The sequence below is a fragment of the Thalassophryne amazonica genome, chromosome 13 (genome assembly GCF_902500255.1).
Source record: "Thalassophryne amazonica chromosome 13, fThaAma1.1, whole genome shotgun sequence".
NCBI lineage: Eukaryota > Metazoa > Chordata > Actinopteri > Batrachoidiformes > Batrachoididae > Thalassophryne > Thalassophryne amazonica.
In genome coordinates this window covers 36,703,603-36,729,499 of record NC_047115.1, presented here as the reverse complement: position 1 = coordinate 36,729,499, position 25,897 = coordinate 36,703,603, and the positions used below count along the sequence as shown (strand labels likewise).

Below are 25,897 nucleotides of genomic sequence, written 5' to 3'. Positions count from 1 at the left end.
TGTCTTAAAGCTGTAGTGTGTAGGATTTAGTGTCATCTAGTGGCGAGATTGCAGATTGCATTATGCATCACTGGTCATGATTTTGTTTCCCTTCACATTTTTGCTTCTTTGGTGATGGGGATTCATGTTCTATTACCTTCTCATGATGAGCAATATGTATGATCCCCATTTCAGTACAATGCGCCGCGGCAGCCGCCTCGCGGGGCGCACCCATGTTGACATTAAGGACTCATTCATAAGCACTGTTAATGAAGAGATGTTTATGAATGCTATATGAACACCCCTAAACCCTACACACTGAAGCTTTAACAAACCGATCTTATTTCCTGATCCATGTTGCGTTTATGTTACAGCGAGCACAACTGCATCAGAGTTTGGTTTTCTGCCAGCGTTTGGGCCTTGTTACGTTAACCTGTACGGTAGTCCCAGAGAATTTACCGCACTGATCGACCCGTATGAGGAACTCAACTTTGGCAAGGTACAGTAAGTTTTCAGAAGTTCTAGTTCTCTATGACTTCTGTAGGTTCTGTTTGTATACAGGAATTTATATGATACAGGGTCTTGAAAGTAGGTATAAATAGTTTGAAATTTTGTCAAATTGGAGAAGAAAAGATGGGATTTATAAAGACTGCAACATTAATTCTGTCATGAATTTGATGCAACACTTTAAAAAGAAACATCAGTGATAAATGGAAATGAAATTAGAAAAAGTGGAGGAGTCATTTAGTTCTGTTCCAAGATATATGTTTTTATTCATACTTTATATGATTTTATTTTTTTTGTATATGTTGTTTTAAATGTTCCCCATTTAATGTTGTGTGTTGTGGTGTGCGATACCAAGTAAATACAGGGCCACCACTGCTAATACCAATACCGTTACTGATACTTTTCAATAATTAAGGTTTATGCATCATCAAATTGCTAAATCTGAATGAATTTTCATGATCTTTAAGTGTTTTTGGGATTTTTTTTTCCTTTAGAGTATTAATTAATTAAAATCCAGGACAGAATTTGGGCAAAGTTTATAGCTAAATAGAAAATACTTTATTACCATAATAAAAGATTTTGTTCAGAAACAATAGAGCAGTTACAAAACTTTTTCCCCATACATTGTCATGTCTGGATTTTTTTCTTAAATAAACAAAGTTCACAAATTTATCACTCAAAAACAAATTAAAACAAATTATTTTATTTCAGGCAGAGTGTTCAGAAACTACATTATAAAAATTTCTCCCTTCATTTTACTTCTTTTTTGGATTTTGTTCTTAAACAAAGTGTACACAATTATCACTCCACAACAAATGTTATAAAACAAGTAGAATTTCAAGTAGAATGTGTGTTATGAAATACAATCCAAAAATATACAATCCAAAAATAAAACAAAATTTCTCCCCTTCATTACACTTCTTTGCTGAATGCAGCAGTGCATACGGAGGAGAAACTGAAACTAAAGTAGGGATGTTATTTAATTGGTATCAATCAATATAAATACCAACATTGGTATCAATGTTATCAATATTTGCATCGATCCGCACACCACTAGTGTATTGTTATACTGTGTTGTTGCAAAGCACTGGTTGCTTTGCTGTACTAACATATTCATTATGATGATTATGATGGCTAATAATGATGGATAAATGCAACACCTAAAAGACAAAAAATATTAGAAACTGCGCATCAGCAAGACAGGCTGTTAAATCCTAAAAAAGAGCAAATCTGTGATGGTACTAAGGAGCAGCAGCTTATGCTGCAGTCACAAGTTGATGGTAGATAAACCATGACACTGCTCATTATAACAGAATTCCTAACGTTTGCAGCAGCAAAAATTAAAACAAGAAGTTCTGCCTCTTACAGTTGCTTAAAAAGTAAACTTTTTGTGAGATTATCAATGATTTTCTCTCTATAATATCACACAAATTATTCACATTTACCTGATTAAAATGGTGTGACTCTCTTAAATTACCTACCTCTCACTTCCAGTCTTTCCGTTTTGTCCGTCTTGCTGCAGCAAGCGATAAACATTGTTGATGTGTGCTGTTGGTGCGCTCACAGCCAGCAGTGGTGAAATTTTCCCTCATCCTGTCACTGAAACTAATGGAACATTTGGTTTATCTTCTGCTGTTTACAGCCAACATGTGAATGCAGCATTACACTTCGACACTCAGTGTGTCTTCAGCAGATTTATGCTTTACCAATTTCTCTTTCTGCTGCTCAAATAAATCCAACAAATTAACAATGGGCATTGTTGTGTCTTATATCCGCTGTAGGGTGAAGGTGTCGCCTACAGGGGAAGAGTCCTCGTTGAGCTGTCGACTCAGCTGGATGGAAAAGTCGATAAGAATGTGGATGACATTTGCAGTGATGACATCCTTGTGGCACAGGTATATTGCACAGGGTCATGCTGGACATGCAGGCCTTATGGTATACCCACAATCAAAGGTTTTTGGGGTGTATAGAGGAATCACTTGATCCATCCATCTGTTCTTCTGTCTGCACACTGTATGAAGATGTGCACGAAGGAACATAATTCAAGTGACCAGTGTAGTCTCACACCGAACTCATCACATTTTGATGCTAATGGTTCATCTTGACTGAATGTTCATATGTGTTGAGTTGGGTAGCCCTGTTGTGTCACTGTGAAACAATACTTTTTTTTTTTTTTTTTTGCCAGCTTGCACTCGACCGAGACGGACGCACTTTTCTCTTCTCCCTCCCTCCTTATCTCTCCTGCTTCTGTGGCGTGTTGTCTGTGAGGCTGCAGCTTTGCTCTTCTGGAAAATGACAAAAATGGATCTGTTAAAGTGGTCTCTGAACGCAATTGACACTATTTTTTCTACAAGACATTCGGGGGCGGAGGACCCGACCTGTCCTGCCGGGACGCATGTGATGGGTTACGTGATGGACTCGTGGAGGAGATGGCAGGTCATGTGCCTTTACATGCTTTCTGTGGAGGACGTCGAAGATGTGTACATATTCGCTTGGTGGTGACCGGCTTTCGATGTGTGGAGCGGGCACTTTGCTGGTTTACCGGAAAATCAAGAAAGTGGAAGCAGCTTTGATTGGTCCTTCCAGGCTGCCCTACATGATTGAGTCGATTGGGAAGGCAGTGGCTGCGCAGTCGGCGGGGGTTACCGCGCGTTGGAAAACATCTCGAGCAGGATTGCGGCCCTGGAAACCCGCTATGACCGTCTGTGAAGACCACATTCTACATTCAGATGCATTGAGAGCCACTCTGTTCTCAGAACTGTGGAATCTTTCAGGCGTCTGCTAATCTGGCTATTCATTTGGCTTCCCCAAATACAGCTGCACTTCAAGGTCGCTGTGATAAAACCTCCTCAGAAGATCAACACTTAAGCCTCGCTCCCTGGTCTTCCCCCCTCCCTCAGGTTCTCCAGCTCTGTTAGAACTGTTCAGGACTGCTCAGACTGCGCAGGGCTGCTCCCTTCCCCTCCAGGATTGTCGGACAAGGCCGTTGACGGCGCCAAACAGGCTGCCTCCAGAGTGTTCTGATAAACTGGTCCTTTCAAATCTCGGTTGTCATCCTGTTGTCCTTGTTTTTGTCTCTGTGATTATTGTTTTTCTGTGCTGAGTGGGGATTTTTTTTTCCTCATTGCTGCTGTGTAATGCAGCAGCTATGAGGGTTTTTTTTTCTCCTTTTCCCTCGTGTTTTGCTTTCATATATATGTTTATGTACCGGGCCGGCCCATGTGTTGTTGTTGTGTGGTGTGTTGTTTGTTATGGGTCGGTGTTGGTTTGCTCAGCCCTGCTGCTGACCAAGGCAGGGATGTACATCTGGAGCTGGTCCCCGGGCGCCTAATGGCGAACTTCTGCTCCTACTGGCAATTAGGATTGGGTTAATGCAGTAGACACATTTCATTGTGCAGGGAACATGTTCATGTTCTATATTGTGCATATGACAATAAATTTCTTTGAATCTTTGAATCTTTGAATACCTACCTTAAACCTAACCATAACCTTAATTCTAATCTAAACCATAACCAAAACATAGATCAATTGAAGTGAAACAGGTGATTATGTGCCCTGTCAAAACAAAAAGAGTGTCTCCCCACATGTCACTAAATGACAAAATGCGGCTATCTAAATCGTCACATAGTGATGGAAAGGGGCACTGACTAAGTGTAAAAATGTGACGAGTTGGGAGTGAGATATTGTTTGGACATCTTCAAGGGGAGACAGTTGGACTTTTACTGTTATTTGTTTCTTTAATCTTCCATATCAAAGTCAGATGTGTGTGGGTTTGTATGTCTACCTGTCCAAATGATGACTGGCCTGTTGCTTAGCAACAATAGAGATGAGATGAGATGAGATTTATTGTCATTGTCATTACATGAGTGCAACAACAATGAAATTACGTTTACACTCCAATTACCTCAGACAAGATACAGCAATTTATCCACAAGTATTACTAGTTGAACGTAATAATGGCACGCATCAGAATTAAAGACAACACATATACATTTGACATTGTTTATGTGCACAAAACTTGAAGCAGTCCATCATTCGAATTGAGGTAAAGTGGGTGAAGGCTGCAGCAGGAGGGGCCTGCGCCACCCAGCTTGGGGGATTAAGGCTGCAGCAGTACAAACCACCGCTGCCTTCGAGTAGCAAGGAGGAAGCCAGGGTGCGGGGAGTGAGAGACCCGGGGGAGGGAGGTAATAGGATGGAGGGAGGGAGTCATGCATCATGTGCGATGAGTTAACCCTCTCAAGCAGGCATTGCAGATTGCAACAGCTAAATATCTGATTTTTCCTATTACTAAGAATTAATTTGAGCTTGAGAGGGTTAAGTTTCTGTCAGTTTCTGTCCGTGTGTGTGTAAAGTCTGACATTGCTAGGCAACAGCAGGCTGGGGAGGGGGGGTAGATAGATAAGAAGGGGGAGCCAAATTCCTTCACCAAGGTCGTAGATCGTTCTGGGGAAGAGCAGGGCATTTGACCTTCAGGAGCCGATGTTGATGTTAGACAGAGGATTCCATTTACTGTGCCTCTGACCATCCAGAGTCCAAATTTATGAAGAATATTCTCCGGAGCTCAGCAACACATTCCTTTGCAATGCAGCGATATGCTCTGAGATGGTTTCCATTTTGCGTTTGAGTTCAAGAGTTCACGCAGTCTGAGATTGCACAGCATTGCCCAACTCATTAATCATGATGGACTGATGAGGGGACGAGATTTTGGAAGCAGCCATCTTGCTAATATTCCTGTGGGTCAGGGTAGCACACAAACCAATCGGCACCAAACCTCCCACCATAAAAGTGAATAGAAATAAATCCTCAACGTCTTCCACAGAGAGTGGAGCCACATGTCACACTCCATTCTCTCAGGCGTCAAGAGCATAGCCCGCTGGGTAGGTTCCATCAAGAAACGCAGGGCCCGCCAACCCTGATTTCCTTGTCGGAAAAAAAAAAAAATGTTGTCAATAGCGTTGAGAGACCAGCTGATCAATTCCATGGTTAATCCAAATCTTAATTTGAGGAATTTGCAGTCTGGTAAAGCTGGGACTTTGAAGGTCGGAGCAGAGATAGAGAACAGAAAAAGGAGGAGAGGAGAGGGGAGGAATGCGACCGTCCTTGCCGGAGTCCCAAGTTGACCACAGCCACAGCAACCAATTCATGTCCCAATATTTATGAAGCTGAGTGTATAATCACCTAATAAGCAGAGCTGGATGGGGAAATGCCCAAAGTGTATAGCACTTAATTAAGCCTTCCTTCCTTCCTTTGTGTCCACAGCGCCTAAATACTTAGCGACATTGGTTCCTAATGTTAAACATATCAAAGTTTTCATGAGTTCATATCAAAGCTCAGTGAGTAAGATTAAAGTTTAATCTCGATTCTGTCTTTATTGCTGTTAAAGCATTGGTGGACCTGTACTGTCAGAGGTGAAACAGCCATAAATCTCTACAAAATCTCACAGCCAGGTATTTCCCAGGTACCCTGCTAGTCCATCATATTTGAGGTAGACCTGTTTGTTAATTCAACTACTGCTACGAAAAAGATTCACTCCTACCCGTATACAGTATATTACATGCAAGCAACTAGTCTGGCAGAGCTCAGGGTATCATTTTGAACAATCTCACAGAAGTCTACTTCATTTTCTTTTCATTTTTCATGTAAAGCGCCACTGGTCGGAAATATAAAAATTTGCTATGTTGTTAGTTAAATAAATTCACTGTCAAGTTTGACGTCTATAGAGTCCAGAAGTCAAACTATTAACTGTAATTTTTTGCAGAAATATCAGCGGAGGAGGAAGTTCTCTCTCTGCGCTGTGTTCCACAGCGCATGCATGCTACAAGAACCAGGTGAGCCAGTCCAGTTTGAGGTCAGCATCGGCAACTACGGCAACAAGCTGGACTCCACCTGCATGCCTCTGGCATCCACCACCCAGTACAGCTTTGCTGTATTTGATGGTACGAATGCACCAAGCAGAAGTTGACAACAGTACAGAGAAAGAAAATTATTGTTTTCCTGCCTGTACTCAAATTTTAAGACCATGAAGGCATTGCCAGATGGATGAAATAGATAATTATGATATTTTTGATATGTGTTCGATTTACTTTCATCTATAGCCAATGCAAGTAACCATGCTGTAACATGCTGTCAGTTCCTGAAGCTCTGTGTATCACATGACTGTGTGTGTGTGTGTGTGTGTGTGTGTGTGTGTGTGTGTGTGTGTGTGTGTGTGTGTGTGTGTGTGTGTGTGTGTGTGTGTGTGTGTGTGTGTGTGTGTGTCACAGGTAATCACTACTATTACCTGCCCTGGGCTGACACTAAGCCTGTTGTGATCCTCACCTCATACTGGGAGGACATCAGTCACCGTCTAGACTGTGTCAACATTCTGCTGTTCATCGCTGAGAGACTGGTGGGAATAAATGACAGACACACACACACACATGCAACACTGTACTCATACATGTTGGTGCAGGCAGTTCACTGTTCTCTAATCGTCTCCTATCTGCACTTGTCATTTCTTTAGGAGTCTCATCTTATCTCTATTAAAACAGCCATCTTAGCCAAGGTGCCTGAGACACGTCTGGTTGAGATTTGGCTCAAACTCATCAATCACATGATTGAGGACCTTAACAAGTAAGAGTGGATTACACAGATCCTCCAGCTGACCTGTCAATTGTATGAAACGAGGTGATAGTACCCATGGGTTAGTAACAGCTACGGCAATCTAACATTAGACCCCAGTGACTTTGATCTTCACCCATATGACCTCTGGCTGACCTTGCCAGGCTAATTTAACTTTGCAGTCCACATTTGGTCCAAGATGAGTTTAAAATCAAATTCCTTGACATTGACCTTTGCCTAAATGAATTCTTTCAGCACAGTTTTCGGTTCAACCTTCGTTGAATAGGGCAATATAGGGCAATTCCAGGTTGACCTTCTTCCATATACTAAGTTTGGTGGGAATCAGACAAAGCACCTAGAAGACAATCATTGCTCAAATCACAGTCATGTATTCGGACATACGAGGTCTGTCCACAAAGTAACGGTCCTTTTATTTTTTTCAAAAACTATATGGATTTCATTCATATGTTTTTACGTCAGACATGCTTGAACCCTCGTGCCCATGCGTGAGTTTTTCCACGCCTGTCGGTGACGTCATTCGCCTGTGAGCACACCTTGTGAAGGAGTGGTCCCGCCCCCTCATCGGATTTTCATTGTCTGGAAATGGCGGAATGAAAAGGACTTTTTTTCCATCAGAACTTTTTCAGAAGCTGTTAGAGACTGGCACCTGGAAACCATTCGAAAAATTTATCTGGCTTTCGGTGAAAATTTTACGGGCTTCACAGAGAATAAGTACTATTACTACAGGTTTAAGGACCCCTTTAAGGACGCTCAGCGCGCCGCGCTCCGAGCTGCGACGATGAGGCACAAACCACTGGATCATTTCTAAACGGATGGCTCTGTGGATACGAGACCGTCGTATGCCTCTTTCTCGGTTATCACAAGAGCTGGACATCAGCCATTTTCCGTCAGATTCACTTTTAACAAGAGATTTTGTCATGGAAAGCCGCGCGGAGGCTTCGCGGCGTCATGACCAATTCGCTGATGAAGCGAGACAAAGAACACCTCCGTTTCTGAGTGTTAGAGGACAAGTTGGGACATGTCCAGCTCTCTGAAAGTTCTCTTATACTCACTCGACTGGTAAGCACTGAAAGCCGAGATAGGCATGTCCAACTTGTCCGTTACTTTATGGACCAACCATGTATTTTTTCACTCACAAAGTGTTTCTCCCAGGTTCCAGCTTCCCGCTGCTGGAGGGCCAGGCTAATGTAACGGCACTGGATCTCAGATTAAAAGTCTCCGTGACGCGGCTGTGGAAAGCATCAAGCAGACCTCCATTCGCATTCGAGAAGAGGCCCACAGACGTCAAGGCCACTGTCAGTGACATTGAAGACTGGTTGGATAGATTCAAGCAGCTGGCGGAGAGGTGAGGAGCAGAACGACTCACAGCTGCAGCTTCGCCCTCCGGCACAGGTTGGCAAAGAGAATAACTGGGGGTGACTCACCAAGAACAATGTGTGTTCTCCCTGCAGCCTCAAAACAGCATGCCAGATTGATCATCTGGAGTTGAGAGGGGGAAGCGGGTGGGCTTTGCACGAGTCCTGCCCACGAATCCTCTACTCTAACTTCAGCGAACAGGCCTGTGGCAAACACTGCGGCAAGACCCAGACCATCTTCATGCAGGTCAAATAGATGTCTGAGATTTTTGTAATTTATACAATATTTTATGTTGTTCAGTGTTAGAAAGAGGATGGAATCTATTTATTTTAGATATATTTGTTTATGTTCAGTACCCGATGGACAGAAACAAAGGTGTGAAGATCCCTGTGCAGCTGCGGGTCAACATGTGGCTCGGCCTCTCTGCCAGTGAAAAGAAGTTCAACAGTTTCTCAGAGGGAAGCTTCAGTGTGTACGCTGAAATGGTAATGACTGCACGAAATACACTGAACCCCCCCTCCCCTTTTATATTACAGTAACCCCAGCCAAATATTTGTCTGTTTGTAGAGAAAAGATGCTCAAGTTTTTGGCTGAAGGCTACATTTGCATTACAGGTCCTGATGTCCAAATATGACGATTTACGTTTTCATTGTTTGTTTTTCCCCCTAAACAAATACTGAATCAGGTTTGTAATGTTAATGTAGCTTAAATGTCATGTTGTCAAACTAAATCTTTCTCTTTCGGTCACACGGGTATGCTGTTAAATTGTTCTTTTTACGGGTTCTTTGTTATTGTTGATCTTTGTGCCAAATAAATTCATTCATTCATTCATTCATTCATTCAATTTGAGTCTTGATGGTATTGCAGACTCAAGTTAATCTTTTTGTTTTTTAATTGTGCCTCCAATTTTATTTGACTTTAGTTTTAATTTACATTTTCCACCAATGTCTTCAAAATGAAAATGTCCAACACAATTTTGCGTTGGACTGCATTTCCCATAATTCCTTGGTTCAGGAAGCTGTGACTGTGCTACTGTAAGAAATGCAGTTCTAGATGGCTGCTCTTGAACTGTAGCCACAGAGATGAATAAACATGGGGGCAGACATCCAGCTCCTTACCGCAATATTTTCATCTGCCACGAGTTTGTGACTCACTGAGATACTGACCTGTCTGTCCGTCTGTCTGTCTGTCTGTCTATCGTCATAGAAAAACAGCTGAGTCTGAAACCGTTGAGACTTTATTGTACTTAATCGTCTAAATTTAATTTCTTTGCAAAGACAAAGTCTTTAATGAACACACACATTTTATACTATTGAACAAACATAGATGGGGCTCCCTTATCACTCCTAACACATGTCCCAAAACAATGGAAGTCTCTTACAAGTTCCTGTGTTGACTTCATAATGACATGACTGATGACTGTGACAAGCACATAATCTGTTCAACCTCCTCAGATTCGGCAAAGTCAGCAAGTACAGTCATTTACAGTTCAGCAGTACATTTCCACTGCAACAACCAAAAGGTCATAAGATTCAATTCAATTCAATTTTTTTTTTTTATATAGCGCCAAATCACAACAAACAGTTGCCCCAAGGCGCTTTATATTGTAAGGCAAGGCCATACAATAATGATGTAAAACCCCAACGGTCAAAACGACCCCCTGTGAGCAAGCACTTGGCTACAGTGGGAAGGAAAAACTCCCTTTTAACAGGAAGAAACCTCCAGCAGAACCAGGCTCAGGGAGGGGCAGTCTTCTGCTGGGACTGGTTGGGGCTGAGGGAGAGAACCAGGAAAAAGACATGCTGTGGAGGGGAGCAGAGATCGATCACTAATGATTAAATGCAGAGTGGTGCATACAGAGCAAAAAGAGAAAGAAACAGTGCATCATGGGAACCCCCCAGCAGTCTACGTCTATAGCAGCATAACTAAGGGATGGTTCAGGGTCACCTGATCCAGCCCTAACTATAAGCTTTAGCAAAAAGGAAAGTTTTAAGCCTAATCTTAAAAGTAGAGAGGGTGTCTGTCTCCCTGATCTGAATTGGGAGCTGGTTCCACAGGAGAGGAGCCTGAAAGCTGAAGGCTCTGCCTCCCATTCTACTCTTACAAACCCTAGGAACTACAAGTAAGCCTGCAGTCTGAGAGCGAAGCGCTCTATTGGGGTGATATGGTACTACGAGGTCCCTAAGATAAGATGGGACCTGATTATTCAAACCTTATAAGTAAGAAGAAGAATTTTAAATTCTATTCTAGAATTAACAGGAAGCCAATGAAGAGAGGCCAATATGGGTGAGATATGCTCTCTCCTTCTAGTCCCCGTCAGCACTCTAGCTGCAGCATTTTGAATTAACTGAAGGCTTTTTAGGGAACTTTTAGGACAACCTGATAATAATGAATTACAATAGTCCAGCCTAGAGGAAATAAATGCATGAATTAGTTTTTCAGCATCACTCTGAGACAAGACCTTTCTGATTTTAGAGATATTGCGTAAATGCAAAAAAGCAGTCCTACATATTTGTTTAATATGCGCTTTGAATGACATATCCTGATCAAAAATGACTCCAAGATTTCTCACAGTATTACTAGAGGTCAGGGTAATGCCATCCACAGTAAGGATCTGGTTAGACACCATGTTTCTAAGATTTGTGGGGCCAAGTACAATAACTTCAGTTTTATCTGAGTTTAAAAGCAGGAAATTAGAGGTCATCCATGTCTTTATGTCTGTAAGACAATCCTGCAGTTTAGCTAATTGGTGTGTGTCGTCTGGCTTCATGGATAGATAAAGCTGGGTATCATCTGCGTAACAATGAAAATTTAAGCAATACCGTCTAATAATACTGCCTAAGGGAAGCATATATAAAGTGAATAAAATTGGTCCTAGCACAGAACCTTGTGGAACTCCATAATTAACTTTAGTCTGTGAAGAAGATTCCCCATTTACATGAACAAATTGTAATCTATTAGACAAATATGATTCAAACCACCGCAGCGCAGTGCCTTTAATACCTATGGCATGCTCTAATCTCTGTAATAAAATTTTATGGTCAACAGTATCAAAAGCAGCACTGAGGTCTAACAGAACAAGCACAGAGATGAGTCCACTGTCCGAGGCCATAAGAAGATCATTTGTAACCTTCACTAATGCTGTTTCTGTACTATGATGAATTCTAAAACCTGACTGAAACTCTTCAAATAGACCATTCCTCTGCAGATGATCAGTTAGCTGTTTTACAACTACCCTTTCAAGAATTTTTGAGAGAAAAGGAAGGTTGGAGATTGGCCTATAATTAGCTAAGATAGCTGGGTCAAGTGATGGCTTTTTAAGTAATGGTTTAATTACTGCCACCTTAAAAGCCTGTGGTACATAGCCAACTAACAAAGATAGATTGATCATATTTAAGATCGAAGCATTAAATAATGGTAGGGCTTCCTTGAGCAGCCTGGTAGGAATGGGGTCTAATAAACATGTTGATGGTTTGGATGAAGTAACTAATGAAAATAACTCAGACAGAACAATCGGAGAGAAAGAGTCTAACCAAATACCGGCATCACTGAAAGCAGCCAAAGATAACGATACGTCTTTGGGATGGTTATGAGTAATTTTTTCTCTAATAGTTAAAATTTTGTTAGCAAAGAAAGTCATGAACTCATTACTAGTTAAAGTTAATGGAATACTCAGCTCAATAGAGCTCTGACTCTTTGTCAGCCTGGCTACAGTGCTGAAAAGAAACCTGGGGTTGTTCTTATTTTCTTCAATTAGTGATGAGTAGAAATATGTCCTAGCTTTACGGAGGGCTTTTTATAGAGCAACAGACTCTTTTTCCAGGCTAAGTGAAGATCTTCTAAATTAGTGAGACGCCATTTCCTCTCCAACTTACGGGTTATCTGCTTTAAGCTACGAGTTTGAGAGTTATACCATGGAGTCAGACACTTCTGATTTAAAGCTCTCTTTTTCAGAGGAGCTACAGCATCCAAAGCTGTCTTCAATGAGGATGTAAAACTATTGACGAGATACTCTATCTCCCTTACAGAGTTTAGGTAGCTACTCTGCACTGTGTTGTTATATGGCATTAGAGAACATAAAGAAGGAATCATATCCTTAAACCTAGTTACAGCGCTTTCTGAAAGACTTCTAGTGTAATGAAACTTATTCCCTACTGCTGGGTAGTCCATCAGAGTAAATGTAAATGTTATTAAAAAATGATCAGACAGAAGGGAGTTTTCAGGGAATACTGTTAAGTCTTCTATTTCCATACCATAAGTCAGAACAAGATCTAAGATATGATTAAAGTGGTGGGTGGACTCATTTACTTTTTGAGCAAAGCCAATAGAGTCTAATAATAGATTAAATGCAGTGTTAAGGCTGTCATTCTCAGCATCTGTGTGGATGTTAAAATCGCCCACTATAATTATCTTATCTGAGCTAAGCACTAAGTCAGACAAAAGGTCTGAAAATTCACAGAGAAACTCACAGTAACGACCAGGTGGACGATAGATAATAACAAATAAAACTGGTTTTTGGGACTTCCAATTTGGATGGACAAGACTAAGAGACAAGCTTTCAAATGAATTAAAGCTCTGTCTGGGTTTTTGATTAATTAATAAGCTGGAATGGAAGATTGCTGCTAATCCTCCGCCCCGGCCCGTGCTACGAGCATTCTGACAGTGTGACTCGGGGGTGTTGACTCATTTAAACTAACATATTCATCCTGCTGTAACCAGGTTTCTGTTAGGCAGAATAAATCAATATGTTGATCAATTATTATATCATTTACCAACAGGGACTTAGAAGAGAGAGACCTAATGTTTAATAGACCACATTTAACTGTTTTAGTCTGTGGTGCAGTTGAAGGTGCTATATTATTTTTTCTTTTTGAATTTTTATGCTTAAATAGATTTTTGCTGGTTATTGGTAGTCTGGGAGCAGGCACCGTCTCTACGGGGATGGGGTAATGAGGGGATGGCAGGGGGAGAGAAGCTGCAGAGAGGTGTGTAAGACTACAACTCTGCTTCCTGGTCCCAACCCTGGATAGTCACGGTTTGGAGGATTTAAGAAAATTAGCCAGATTTCTAGAAATGAGAGCTGCTCCATCCAAAGTGGGATGGATGCCGTCTCTCCTAACAAGACCAGGTTTTCCCCAGAAGCTTTGCCAATTATCTGTGAAGCCCACCTCATTTTTTGGACACCACTCAGACAGCCAGCAATTCAAGGAGAACATGCGGCTAAACATGTCACTCCCGGTCTGATTGGGGAGGGGCCCAGAGAAAACTACAGAGTCCGACATTGTTTTTGCAAAGTTACACACCGATTTAATGTTAATTTTAGTGACCTCCGATTGGCGTAACCGGGTGTCATTACTGCCGACGTGAATTACAATCTTACCAAATTTACGCTTAGCCTTAACCAGCAGTTTCAAATTTCCTTCAATGTCGCCTGCTCTGGCCCCCGGAAGACAATTGACTATGATTGCTGGTGTCGCTAACTTCACATTTCTCAAAACAGAGTCGCCAATAACCAGAGTTTGATCCTCGGCGGGTGTGTCGTCGAGTGGGGAAAAACGGTTAGAGATGTGAACGGGTTGGCGGTGTACACGGGGCTTCTGTTTAGGGCTACGCTTCCTCCTCACAGTCACCCAGTCAGCCTGCTTTCCCGGCTGCTCGGGATCTGCCAGGGGGGAACTAACGATGAACCCTGCCATTTGCAAACAATATGGAAGAATAATGAAATAATATAGAAAATTCCTCACTCTCTCTCTCTCGCTCTCTCTCTCTCTCTCTCTCTATCCTGCATACAATTCTTTTTTAGTAAGAATTAAAGTGACACACATACTTAAATAGCTACAATGATTTATAGACAAAAATCTCATAAACTTTTATTACATTGTCATTATGGGGTATTGTGTGTAGAATTTTGAGGAAAAAAATCATCTATTTTGGAATAAGGCTGTAACATAAAACAATGTGGAAAAGTGCAGTTCCATGAATGCTTTCTGAATGCACTGTGTATACAAAGATTTGTATAAAGCATTATTTTTAAAACAGAATGAGGAATGAAGTCATTTATCTGCATCCATTTTTCTTCCTGCAGTATGAGAACCAGGCCAAAGTGTTTGGGAAGTGGGGAACCACCGGTCTGGTTGGTCGCCATAAATTCTCTGATGTTACTGGAAAAGTAAAACTCAAGCAAGAACGCTTTTTGCCACCGCGTGGATGGGAATGGGAAGAAGACTGGTTTGTTGATCCTGAGCGCTGGTATGTGTGACAAGCTCACTGAGCCTTTCGTGATTCATAGATTAGACGGTTTCAAGTGAAAACATCCTGTTATCAGTGCACACACACACACACACAAAAAAAACTCCAGTCTGCCTACAATAATATGTCCTTGTACATGCATAAAGCTTGATAAGAAAAACAATCACAGGAAAAATGGGCAGTGGTTTGGCTAAATGTGGACTTGCCCTGCTTCCCACATACCCGTCTGACTCTGACATGTTTGCATTCTTGAGGCTCATGGTTCTGCTGGTGTGTACAGTTGCTGATATTTGAGTCACAAAGATTCACCTCTACCTGTGTGCTGTGTTTTTTGCAGCCTGCTGACGGAGGCCGATGCAGGTCACACGGAGTTCATGGATGAGGTTTTTCAGAATGAGACACGTTTTCCTGGTGGGGAGTGGAAGCCCGCTGCAGAGCCTTACACGGACGTGGTACGAAGCGCTGCTGTCCCTCCCTGTCTTTAATTAAACACAACCAGACTATGTGGCTGGACGTAGCACATTTATTCATGATAGCGTGCCGTGCTCTCTTGCACTGGCGATCCACATGACAGGTGGATTTCTTAGAGTAAATGTTGCAATTTCACGAACTGAACTTTTGTGGAATTTTTTATCTTTGAATATCATTATTATTTTTAGGAATTTATTGATGGACTTTTCCGCCCACATATTCCATGTAGTAGTCCATGTATTAAACCTGCTCGTTCAAGTTGAGGGTCATGAACTTAAGACGTTTTCTTGCAATGAGTTGCCAAGGTTTGGTGCACGTTAATTATGTGCCATCTGAGCTGTAGGAAAGTCTAGTGAGCATTTTTCATCCATCCATCCATTATTTGAACCCACCTGTTCCAGTTAAGGGTCTCAGCCGGGGGACTGAGCGCTATCCCAGTGGTCATTGGGTGAGAGGCGAGTTATAACCCAGACAGGCAGCTGTACTATCAGAGGGCCGACACATAGAAACAGAGAAACACATTCACAACCGTGGTCAATTTAAAGTTGCACAAGCAAATTTTGTTGTGTTGATCACTGTGCAATGACAATAAAGGTGATTCTGATTCAATTTAAAGTTAAATGGTAAATGGACTGCATTTATATTGCGCTTTACCATCTGCATCAGACACTCAAAGCGCTTTACAATAATGTCTCACATTCACCCCAATGTCACGGTGCTGTCATACAAGGCGCTCACTACACACCGGGAGCAACTAGGGGATTAAGGACTTTGCCCAAGGTCTCAAGCCCAGTGCTTTAACCACTAGACCATCACCTCCCCTAAAAGATCCCAACACATCCAACCTACATGTCTTTGAAAGTGGGACAAAGCCGGAGCATCTGGCAGGATCCTACGCAAACACACAGAGGAGAAACTCCACACAGACCTTGCAAGCCATTGCAAGCCAACCTGGGATCTTCTCACTGTGAAGCAACAGTGCAAACCACTAAGCCAATGTGCCGATATGTAAAACATGATAGACACTAGCTACCTCTTTACTTTACCTCTTTAAAAACAGTCATATTACAAAATTCTTTTTGAATTTGAGTGTTTATATACTAGACTGTGCAAACAACTCTAGAACTGTGCTAAAAATGTAAGAAAAAATAATCAACATGAAATCTCTCATGATGATATTTGGACAGTGACATACGTTTTGTAATGTTGGCTCTCTACACTATACTGTGCAAACAACTCTAGAACTGTGCTAAAAATGTAAGAAAAAATAATCAACATGAAATCTCTCATGATGATATTTGGACAGTGACATACGTTTTGTAATGTTGGCTCTCTACACCGCCACAATGGAGTTAAAATGAAACCATCTTGGTGTGCTTGGAGTGTCAACTTACAGGTTTAATTCAAGAGGTTTAACAAAATTATCACGTAAACCATTCAGGAATTAAATCCATTTTATGCACAGTCCCTCCATTTTCAGAGATGACAAGTAAATTAACAAACTCAAATTATTGTCAATACTTTTACAGCCAGCTTTCTTTAGACATGTCAGGGGATGGATACATGAACATTTCCAAGTCACTCAATATGCTTTGGACATCATTTACATCAGTCTTTCTGGCATTCAAAAATGGAGTGTATGCACAAGAAGGAGACGAGTGCGGGAAGCCACCGAGACACCCATGACAACTCTGAAGGAGATATAGTCTTCTGTAGCTATGAATGGAGAAACTATGCATGGTGCACGTTAAGTGTACTTAAGCATTTTGTACAGTAACAGATGTCAGAAATTAGCCAGTTGCTGCTAAAAAAAAAAATGTAATATCTGCTGATCATTGTGATAATAGTTATTGGAAATAGACATAAATGGAATTTTAGAAGCCTTAAGTCCTGTTAAGTTGATTTCATTCATGCAGTTAGGATGTTTTCTCTGTTTAGAATGGAGAACAGACTCACAGTCCACGAGAGTTTGAGTGTCCACCTGGATGGACCTGGCTTGATGAGTGGACCTTTGACAGCAACAGGGCTGTAGATGAGAGAGGTAACGGGAACACGTGACCGAAACAAAAATATCTTGCAAAAAGCTCCCCCCCCCCTTATATTTTCTGAATGAAATGTTGCGCCTCTGATGAGAAGTGTGTGTGTGTGTGTGTGTATTGGCACCAGGGTGGGAATATGGAGTGACCATTCCCCTGATGATAAGCCCAAATCGTGGGTCGCGGCAGAGAAGATGTACCACGTCCATCGCAGGAAGAGACTCGTTAGGCCGAGGAAGAAGATCTGTGATAAAAAGGCTGCTGTTGAGGTGAGGAGAAGAAAAAAGACATTTGCGATATGTTGCACATGATGACACTGTGAGTAGCACGTCACCTTTTTTTTTTTTGCCTATTTCTCTTCCACAGAGGCGGGAGGCTGGTGAAGGCTGGGAATACTCTTCACTGATTGGCTGGAAGTTCCACAGAAAGGAACGCTCGTCTGACACGTTCCGCCGCCGTCGCTGGAGAAGAAAAATGATTCCATCAGATTGCGTCGGAGCCTCCGCCATCTTCAAACTGGAAGGGGCATTAGTGAGTAACTACAACTCCTATATACTCTAAGTCAGTGGTTTCCAGTCTTTCTTTATTAGAGATCCTCATATTTGTATCTAAGGAATGTTAAGCCCCCCCCCCCACACACACACACACTCTCTCTCTCTTTGCAGAAATGCACACAAATGCACATACCCACAACTCCAGTTTACCTAGAGAAACTCACACAGCCCCTGGTCTTCCTTAGAGGTCTCCCATCCAAGTACTGATGCAGGTTACTTCCCCAGCCAAACGTGGTATCCTTATGGTATGGAAATTGAAGACTTAACAGTATTCCCTGAAAACTCCCTTCTGTCTGATCATTTCTTAATAACATTTACATTTACTCTGATGGACTACCCAGCAGTGGGGAATAAGTTTCATTACACTAGAAGTCTTTCAGAAAGCGCTGTAACTAGGTTAAGGATATGATTCCTTCTTTATGTTCTCTAATGCCATATACCAACACAGTGCAGAGTAGCTACCCTAAACTCTGTAAGGGAGATAGAGTATCTCGTCAATAGTTTTACATCCTCATTGAGACAACTTTGATGCTGTAGCTCCTCTGAAAAAGAGAGCTTTAAATCAGAAGTGTCTGACTCCGTGGTATAAACTCACAAACTCGTAGCTTAAAAGCAGATAACCCGTAAGTTGGAGAGGAAATGGCGTCTCACTAATTTAGAAGATCTCACATTAGCCTGGAAAAAGAGTCTGTTGCTCTATAAAAAGCCCTCCGTAAAGCTAGGACATCTTCTTCTCATCACTAATTGAAGAAAATAAGAACAACCCCAGGTTTCTTTTCGCACTGTAGCCAGGCTGACAAAGAGTCAGAGCTCTATTGAGCTGAGTATTCCATTAACTTTAACTAGTAATGACTTCATGACTTTCTTTGCTAACAAAATTTTAACTATTAGAGAAAAAATTACTCATAACCATCCCAAAGACGTATCGTTATCTTGGCTGCTTCAGTGATGCCGGTATTTGGTTAGACTCTTTCTCTCCGATTGTTCTGTCTGAGTTATTTCATTAGTTACTTCATCCAAACCATCAACATGTTTATTAGACCCCATTCCTACCAGGCTGCTCAAGGAAGCCCTACCATTATTTAATGCTTCGATTTAAATATGATTCAATCTATCTTGTTAGTTGGCTATGTACCACAGGCTTTTAAGGTGGCAGTAATTAACCATTACTTAAAAAGCCATCACTTGACCCAGCTATCTTAGCTAATTATAGGCCAATCTCCAACCTTCCTTTTCTCTCAAAAATTCTTGAAGGGTAGTTGTAAAACAGCTAACTGATCATCTGCAGAGGAATGGATCTATTTGAAGAGTTTCAGTCAGGTTTTAGAATTCTCATAGTACAGAAACAGCATTAGTAAAGGTTACAAATGATCTTCTTATGGCCTCGGACAGTGGGACTCATCTCTGTGCTTGTTCTGTTAGACCTCAGTGCTGCTTTTGATACTGTTGCCATAAAATTTATTACAGAGATTAGAGCATGCCATAGGTATTAAAGGCACTGCGCTGCGGTGGTTGAATCATATTTGTTTAATAGATTACAATTTGTGCATGTAAATGGGGAATCTTCTTCACAGACTAAAGTTAATTATGGAGTTCCACAAGGTTCTGTGCTAGGACCAATTTTATTCACTTTATACTGCTTCCTTAGGCAGTATTATTAGACGGTATTGCTTAAAATTTTCATTGTTACGCAGATGAATACCCAGCTTTATCTATCCTGAAGCCAGAGGGACACACACCAATTAGCTAAACTGCAGGATTGGTTTACAGACATAAAGACATGGATGACCTCTAATTCCTGCTTTTAAAACTCAGATAAATCTGAAGTTATTGTACTTGGCCCCACAAATCTAGAAACATGGTGTCTAACCAGATCCTTACCTGGATGGCATTACCCTGACCTCTAGTAATACTGTGAGAAATCTTGGAGTCATTTTTGATCAGGATTATGTCATTCAAGGCATATTAAACAATATGTAGGACTGCTTTTTTGCATTTACGCAATATCTCTAAATCAAAAGGGTCTGTCTCAGTTGATGGCTGAAAAACTAATTCATGCATTTATTTCCTCAGGCTGGACTAGTTGTAATTCATTATTATCAGGTTGTCCTAAAAGTTCCCTAAAAAGCCTTCAGTTAATTCAAAATGCTGCAGCTAGAGTACTGACGGGGACTAGAAGGAGAGAGCATATCTCACCCATTTTGGCCTCTCTTCTTTGGCTTCCTGTTAATTCTAGAATAGAATTTAAAATTCTTCTTCTTACTTATAAGGTTTTGAATAATCAGGTCCCATCTTATCTTAGGGACCTCGTAGTACCATATCACCCCAATAGAGCGCTTCGCGTCTCAGACTGCAGGCGTACGTGTAGTTCCTAGGGTTTTGTAAGAGTAGAATGGGAGGCAGAGCCTTCAGCTTTCAGGCTCCTCTCCTGTGGAACCAGCTCCCAATTCAGATCAGGGAGACAGACACCCTCTCTACTTTTAAGATTAGGCTTAAAACTTTCCTTTTTGCTAAAGCTTATAGTTAGGGCTGGATCAGGTGACCCTAAACCATCCCTTAGTTATGCTGCTATAGACGTAGACTGCTGGGGGTTCCTATGATGCACTGTTTCTTTCTCTTTTTGCTCTGTATGCACCACTCTGCATTTAATCACTAGTGATCGATCTCTGCTCCCCTCCACAGCATGTCTTTTTCCTGGTTCTCTCCCTCAGCCCCAACCAGTCCCAGCAGAAGACTGCCCCTCCCTGAGCCTGGTTCTGCTGGAGGTTTCTTCCTGTTAAAAGGGAGTTTTTCCTTCCCACTGTAGCCAAGTGCTTGCTCACAGGGGGTCGTTTTGACCGTTGGGGTTTTACATAATTGTTGTATGGCCTTGCCTTGCAATATAGAGCGCCTTGGGGCAGCTGTTTGTTGTGATTTGGCGCTATATAAAAAAAAATTGATTGATTGATTGATTTACAGCTGGATGGACTAAGACAATTTCGATAAATTATATTTTGCAAGGACACAGACAGGTACAGTTGTATGCAAAAGTTTGGGCACCCCTGATCATTTCCATGATTTTCCTTTATAAATAATTGGTTGTCTGGATCAGAAATTTCAGTTAAATATAACATATAGCAGACGAACACACTGATATTTGAAAAGTGAAATTAAGTTTCTAGTATTTACAGAAAGTGTGCAATAATTATTTAAACAAAATTAGGTAGGTGTATAAATTTGGTCACTCTTGTCATTTTATTAATTTGAATACATTTAGCACTAATTATGGGAACACAAAATTGGTTTGGTAAGCTCATTGACCCTTGACCTCCTTACACAGGTGAATCCAATCATGAGAAAGGGTATTTAAGGTGGCCATTTGCAAATGTTTTCCCTCTTTGCATCTCTTCTAATAAGTGGCAACATGGGAGCCTCTAAACAACTCTCAAGTGACCTGAAAACAAAGATTGTTCAACATCATGGTTTAGGGGAAGGATACAAAAAGCTATCTCAGAGATTTCAGATGTCAGTTTCCACTGTGAGGAACATAGTGAGAAAATGGAAGACCACAGGCACAGTACTAGTTAAGGCCCGAAGTGGCAGGCCAAGAAAAATCTCAGATAAGCTGAAGCAAAGGATGGTGAGAACAGTCATAGTCAACCCACAGACCTGATCCAAAGACCTACAACATGATCTTTTTGCAGATAGTGTCTCTGTGCATCATTCAACTATACAGCACACTTTGCACAAAGAGATGCTGTATGATGCTGTAATGCAGAGGAAGCCTTTTCTGCGTACATGCCACAAACAAAGTCGCTAAAGCACATTTGGACAAGCCAGCTTCATTTTGGAATAAGGTGCTGTGGACTGATGAAACTAAAATTGAGTTATTTGGACATAACAAGGGGAGGTATGCATGGCTGAAAAAGAACACACCATTCTAAGAAAAACACTTGCTACCTACAGTAAAATTTGGAGGTGGTTCCATCATGCTGTGGGGCTGTGTGGCCAATGCAGGTACTGGGAATCTTGTTAAAGTTCAGAGTCACATGGATTCCAGTCAATATCAGCAGATTCTTGAGAACAATGTTCATGAATCTGTGACAAAGATGAAGTTGCATCGGGGCTGGATCTTTCAACATGACAACGACCCTAAACACACTGCTCAAAAATCTACTAAGGCATTCATGCAGAGGAACAAGTACAATGTTCTGGAATGGCCATCTCAGTCCCCAAACCTGAATATTATTGAAAATCTGTGGTGTGATTTTAAGTGGGCTGTCCATGCTCGGAAACTAACAAACATGAGATGTTTTGTAAGAAGAATGGTCCAAAATACCTTCAACCAGAATCCAGACTCTCATTGGAAGCTATAGGAAACATTTAGAGGCTGTTATTTCTGCAAAAGGAGGATCTACTAAATATTGATGTATTATTTCTGTTGAAGTGCCCAAATTTATGCACCTGTCTAATTTTGTTTAAAGAATTATTGCACACTTTCTGTAATCCTATAAACTTCATTTCACTTCTCAAATATCACTGTTTGTCTGCTATATGGTATATTTAACTGAAATTTCTGATCCAGACAACCAATTATTTATAAAGGAAAATCATGAAAATTATCAGGGGTGCCCAAACTTTTGCATACAACTGAAGGGGGAAGAACAAACTATGAAGGGGGATGAAGGGGGAGAACAAACTATTTCGCTATTCGCTGATGATATATTAGTGTATTTATCTAACCCTGAACAGTCTTTGGCATGGTTATTTGTACTCTTGGAGCAATACGGTTTCTTCTCTGGATATAAGCTAAATGTTCCCAAAACACAAATTCTTGTTTTAGATACACCCCCTCTGTAAATGTGAGTAATAAATACAATTTGAAATGGCATTCAGAATCAGTTAGTTATTTGGGAGTAAACATTCCACGAGATTTGACAAAGTTATCATTTAACTACCTCCCCCTGAATAAAAAGATAAGAGACGACATATAGAGATGTAATCTCATACCTTTTCTCAGTTTTGGATCACATGTGGAATCGGTCAAGATGGTTATATTACCAAAGTTGTTATATCTCTTTCAATCCCTTCCACTGGATATATCTGAGAAACAATTCCAAGAGTGGGATCAGCACATTTCTAAGTTCATTTGGCAAGGACGGAGGCCAAGAATCAGATACCAGAGTTTACAATTGGCAAAAAACAAGGGCGGGATTGTTCTTCCATGCTTAAAAGACTATTATGTTGCTGCTGAATTGAGGCCATTGATATGCTGGTGCAACCCAGAATACGATGCTAGGTGGAAGGAGATTGAAGGTGCTTTATCAGACAAATTTCCAATACAAGCTGCACTTGGGGATAAGGGCTTGAGCAATAATTTGAAGTCATTGGGTAATCCATGGATGTGTTTGTCACTTAGGATGTGGAACAAAGTAGTAGCTCAGAATCATCTAAAAGAGGAGGTGAAGGTCTTGAGATGGTGTGCATTTGACCCACATTTCTTGCCTAAAAGTTGGGACACAAGACTGAGAGATGGGGTGCGCAAGGTTTAACAGCATATTGCACATTTTTACATAAAGGGACATTAAAGAGCTTTCAAAATCTGAAGAGGGAATTTGGCTTGGATAAAGATGACTTTTACAGATACCTTCAACTTCGGCATTACATCAATCAAATACGGAAGGGATGTTCACAAACAGGTTGGGACAATATTCTGTTAAAGGTGTTTATGGATGCTTATTGTGTTCATTCTAACCAGAAACCCATTTCAAAAATTTACAAGGGGCTACAACAAATAAAGCGTAGTTCATTGTATATAAAACAAAAGTGGGAACAGGAAGGTAACCTTGTTGTAAAGGATGAAGAGTGGGAGAATTTATGTGAGATACAATGGAAAACTTCAAGCTCAACTTTATGGCGAGATTTTTGTTGGAAGACCCTTGTAAGGTTTTTTACCACCCCTGCTCAAAGAGGCACTACACAAATTCTTCTGCATGCTGGCGACAGTGTGGATGCCTTGAAGCAAACCATTTCCACATATTCTGGTCCTGTGCATCATTGGTTCCATTTTGGCAGGAAGTACATAAAGTTTTGCAAAGTGTTTTCAGTTGGACATCCAATTTAAATTTGAGTCGTTATACTTGGGGGCCATTACAACAGAAAATGTTTCCTCTAATATCAAATACTTATTTTGGATCCTAAGTGCTGCTAGCAGGAAAGCTATTACCAGAAGGTGGTTAAAACCTGAAATACCTACAGTTGAAGAATGGATTGACATAACCTATGATATGTTTAAGTTGGAGAGGATTACCTTTGCTTTAAGACTGCAACAAGAAACCTTTTTGAAAAGATGGGAAAGATGGATAATGTATGTCACACCAATACGACCATCATTTGTGTAAAAGTGGATCTTTAGGTCCTTTCTCTGTGTCAGTGTGGTTTACCCCAACATTTTACACATTTGTTTGTTTGTTCTTATGTAATTATGTTAAAAAAATGGTTATATATAGATACTACTAGATGTTTGAATGCCTAATAGTTTCCTACTTTTTTGTTTGTACTGCTTATAAAATCTAAGACATTTTAGTGTAAGCTACAGTGATACAATTGCAGATGACTAAATGAGAAGTATGTGATGTATATTCTTGAACTGTATGCACCTGGAAAAAATGTATAATAATAATAATAATTATATATATATAAATCATCAGGGGTGCCAAAACTTTTACATGCAACTGTAGCATGAATAGGAATCAAAACCACATCGACATACTGGGAGCCAAACTCCTTATCCAACTGAGATACCAACACTTTAAATGGCTAATTTGTACTGTGGTAAGCTAAGCAGGTTAATGTAGTCAGTCCTGCGTGTATCTGTCTGTGAACAAAATAACAAAACAAAAAAAAATGGGTGGACACATTTGGTGGGAATATTACATGGGCAGATATCTTAAGATGATTAACTTTTGGAGAGAAGTGGACAAGGGTCAATGTCAAAATCAACAAAAACATGGTTGTGAAAACCATTTTCTGCTATATCTCCACAACCAGTAGGGCTGGGACCTCACGTACAAAGTGTGCGTACGCACAATAACCTGGCATACGCCAGTCAACACATCCGCGTGCAGATGTATCAAAAGTGACTTGAGCGTGAAAATGTGCGGTGTGTCTGGCAAAAATCCTGGCTTTAGTACACACATTTCTACAGCTATTGTGCCATTTCTGACATGTAGAGGTGATGCAGGGAGCCGTTAATAGTGTGCAAAGAAGTCATCAGAATGATGTGCACATCAGAGATACACTGATGAACATTTAAAACACCCACGTTTGCAATTATTTGGATGGATATAAAAGCACGCGCAAAGTGATGCATAAAATGGTGCTAACAGAGGCTCTGTTAGTATTGTTAGAGGACCTTCCAAATGGTGTAATCCGACATCAGCGTGTATTCGGGGAATGTGAGGATTTACTTCCAAATGAGGATAACTGGCTTTGAAGCCCATTTCCCTTACCAAGGACACTGTGACTGGAGTTACTCACAGAACTGCAGTCGGCCCAGAGCGCAATACGGCAAGGAGCCAGGGGTTGTCTGTGCCCACACAGGTGCTGACCACGCTGGGCTTTCTGGCATCAGGGGCATTCCAGCATGAGCCGGCTGATTGGTCAGGCGTGTGCCAGTCAACCTTGCACCGAGCCACCAGCTGTGTGGAACACAATCATCCGAATGTCGCCCAGGTACATTCCATTACAGTGCATTTTGCAGCGAGAGGCGGTTTCCCGAATATAATCGGAGCTATTAACTGCACACATTTTGCTATAAAGGCGCTATCACATGATGAATTTGTTTCTGTTGATAGGAAACATTTTCATTCCATCAATGTTCAAATCATACATGATGCGCAAATCTGCATCAGGCAGGTGGCATGGCTCGCCATGGGGGGTGCTTGTGTTAAAATAGTTTATTCTTGTAATTATTCCAAATGAAAACCAGCGCAGACACATTTGGGCATGTGCGCATTCAAATGTTTTTATTATTATTAATGTCTTTTTTTTTTTTGCCTGATGCTGAACTGCAGAGCTTCTTAACAGGCTTCCTGTGTTCAGTATTTGTCAATAACTGCGTGTGTAAATTGTGATGTCACA

At 41.1% G+C, this 25,897-nt stretch overlaps 1 protein-coding gene across 1 annotated transcript in view; it reads left to right on the top strand.

The window, feature by feature from the left end:
- Nucleotides 1-25,897, top strand: part of LOC117523130 (myoferlin-like) — a 71,673-nt gene that overhangs the window by 33,351 nt on the left and 12,425 nt on the right. The window contains 16 exon segments of the mRNA XM_034184550.1: nt 354-478; nt 2,268-2,381; nt 6,248-6,425; nt 6,753-6,877; nt 6,992-7,101; nt 8,263-8,386; nt 8,388-8,462; nt 8,562-8,629; nt 8,631-8,712; nt 8,820-8,951; nt 14,552-14,715; nt 15,053-15,167; nt 17,125-17,227; nt 17,353-17,373; nt 17,376-17,491; nt 17,589-17,753. Of these exon segments, the coding sequence (XP_034040441.1) occupies nt 354-478; nt 2,268-2,381; nt 6,248-6,425; nt 6,753-6,877; nt 6,992-7,101; nt 8,263-8,386; nt 8,388-8,462; nt 8,562-8,629; nt 8,631-8,712; nt 8,820-8,951; nt 14,552-14,715; nt 15,053-15,167; nt 17,125-17,227; nt 17,353-17,373; nt 17,376-17,491; nt 17,589-17,753 (1,817 nt within the window).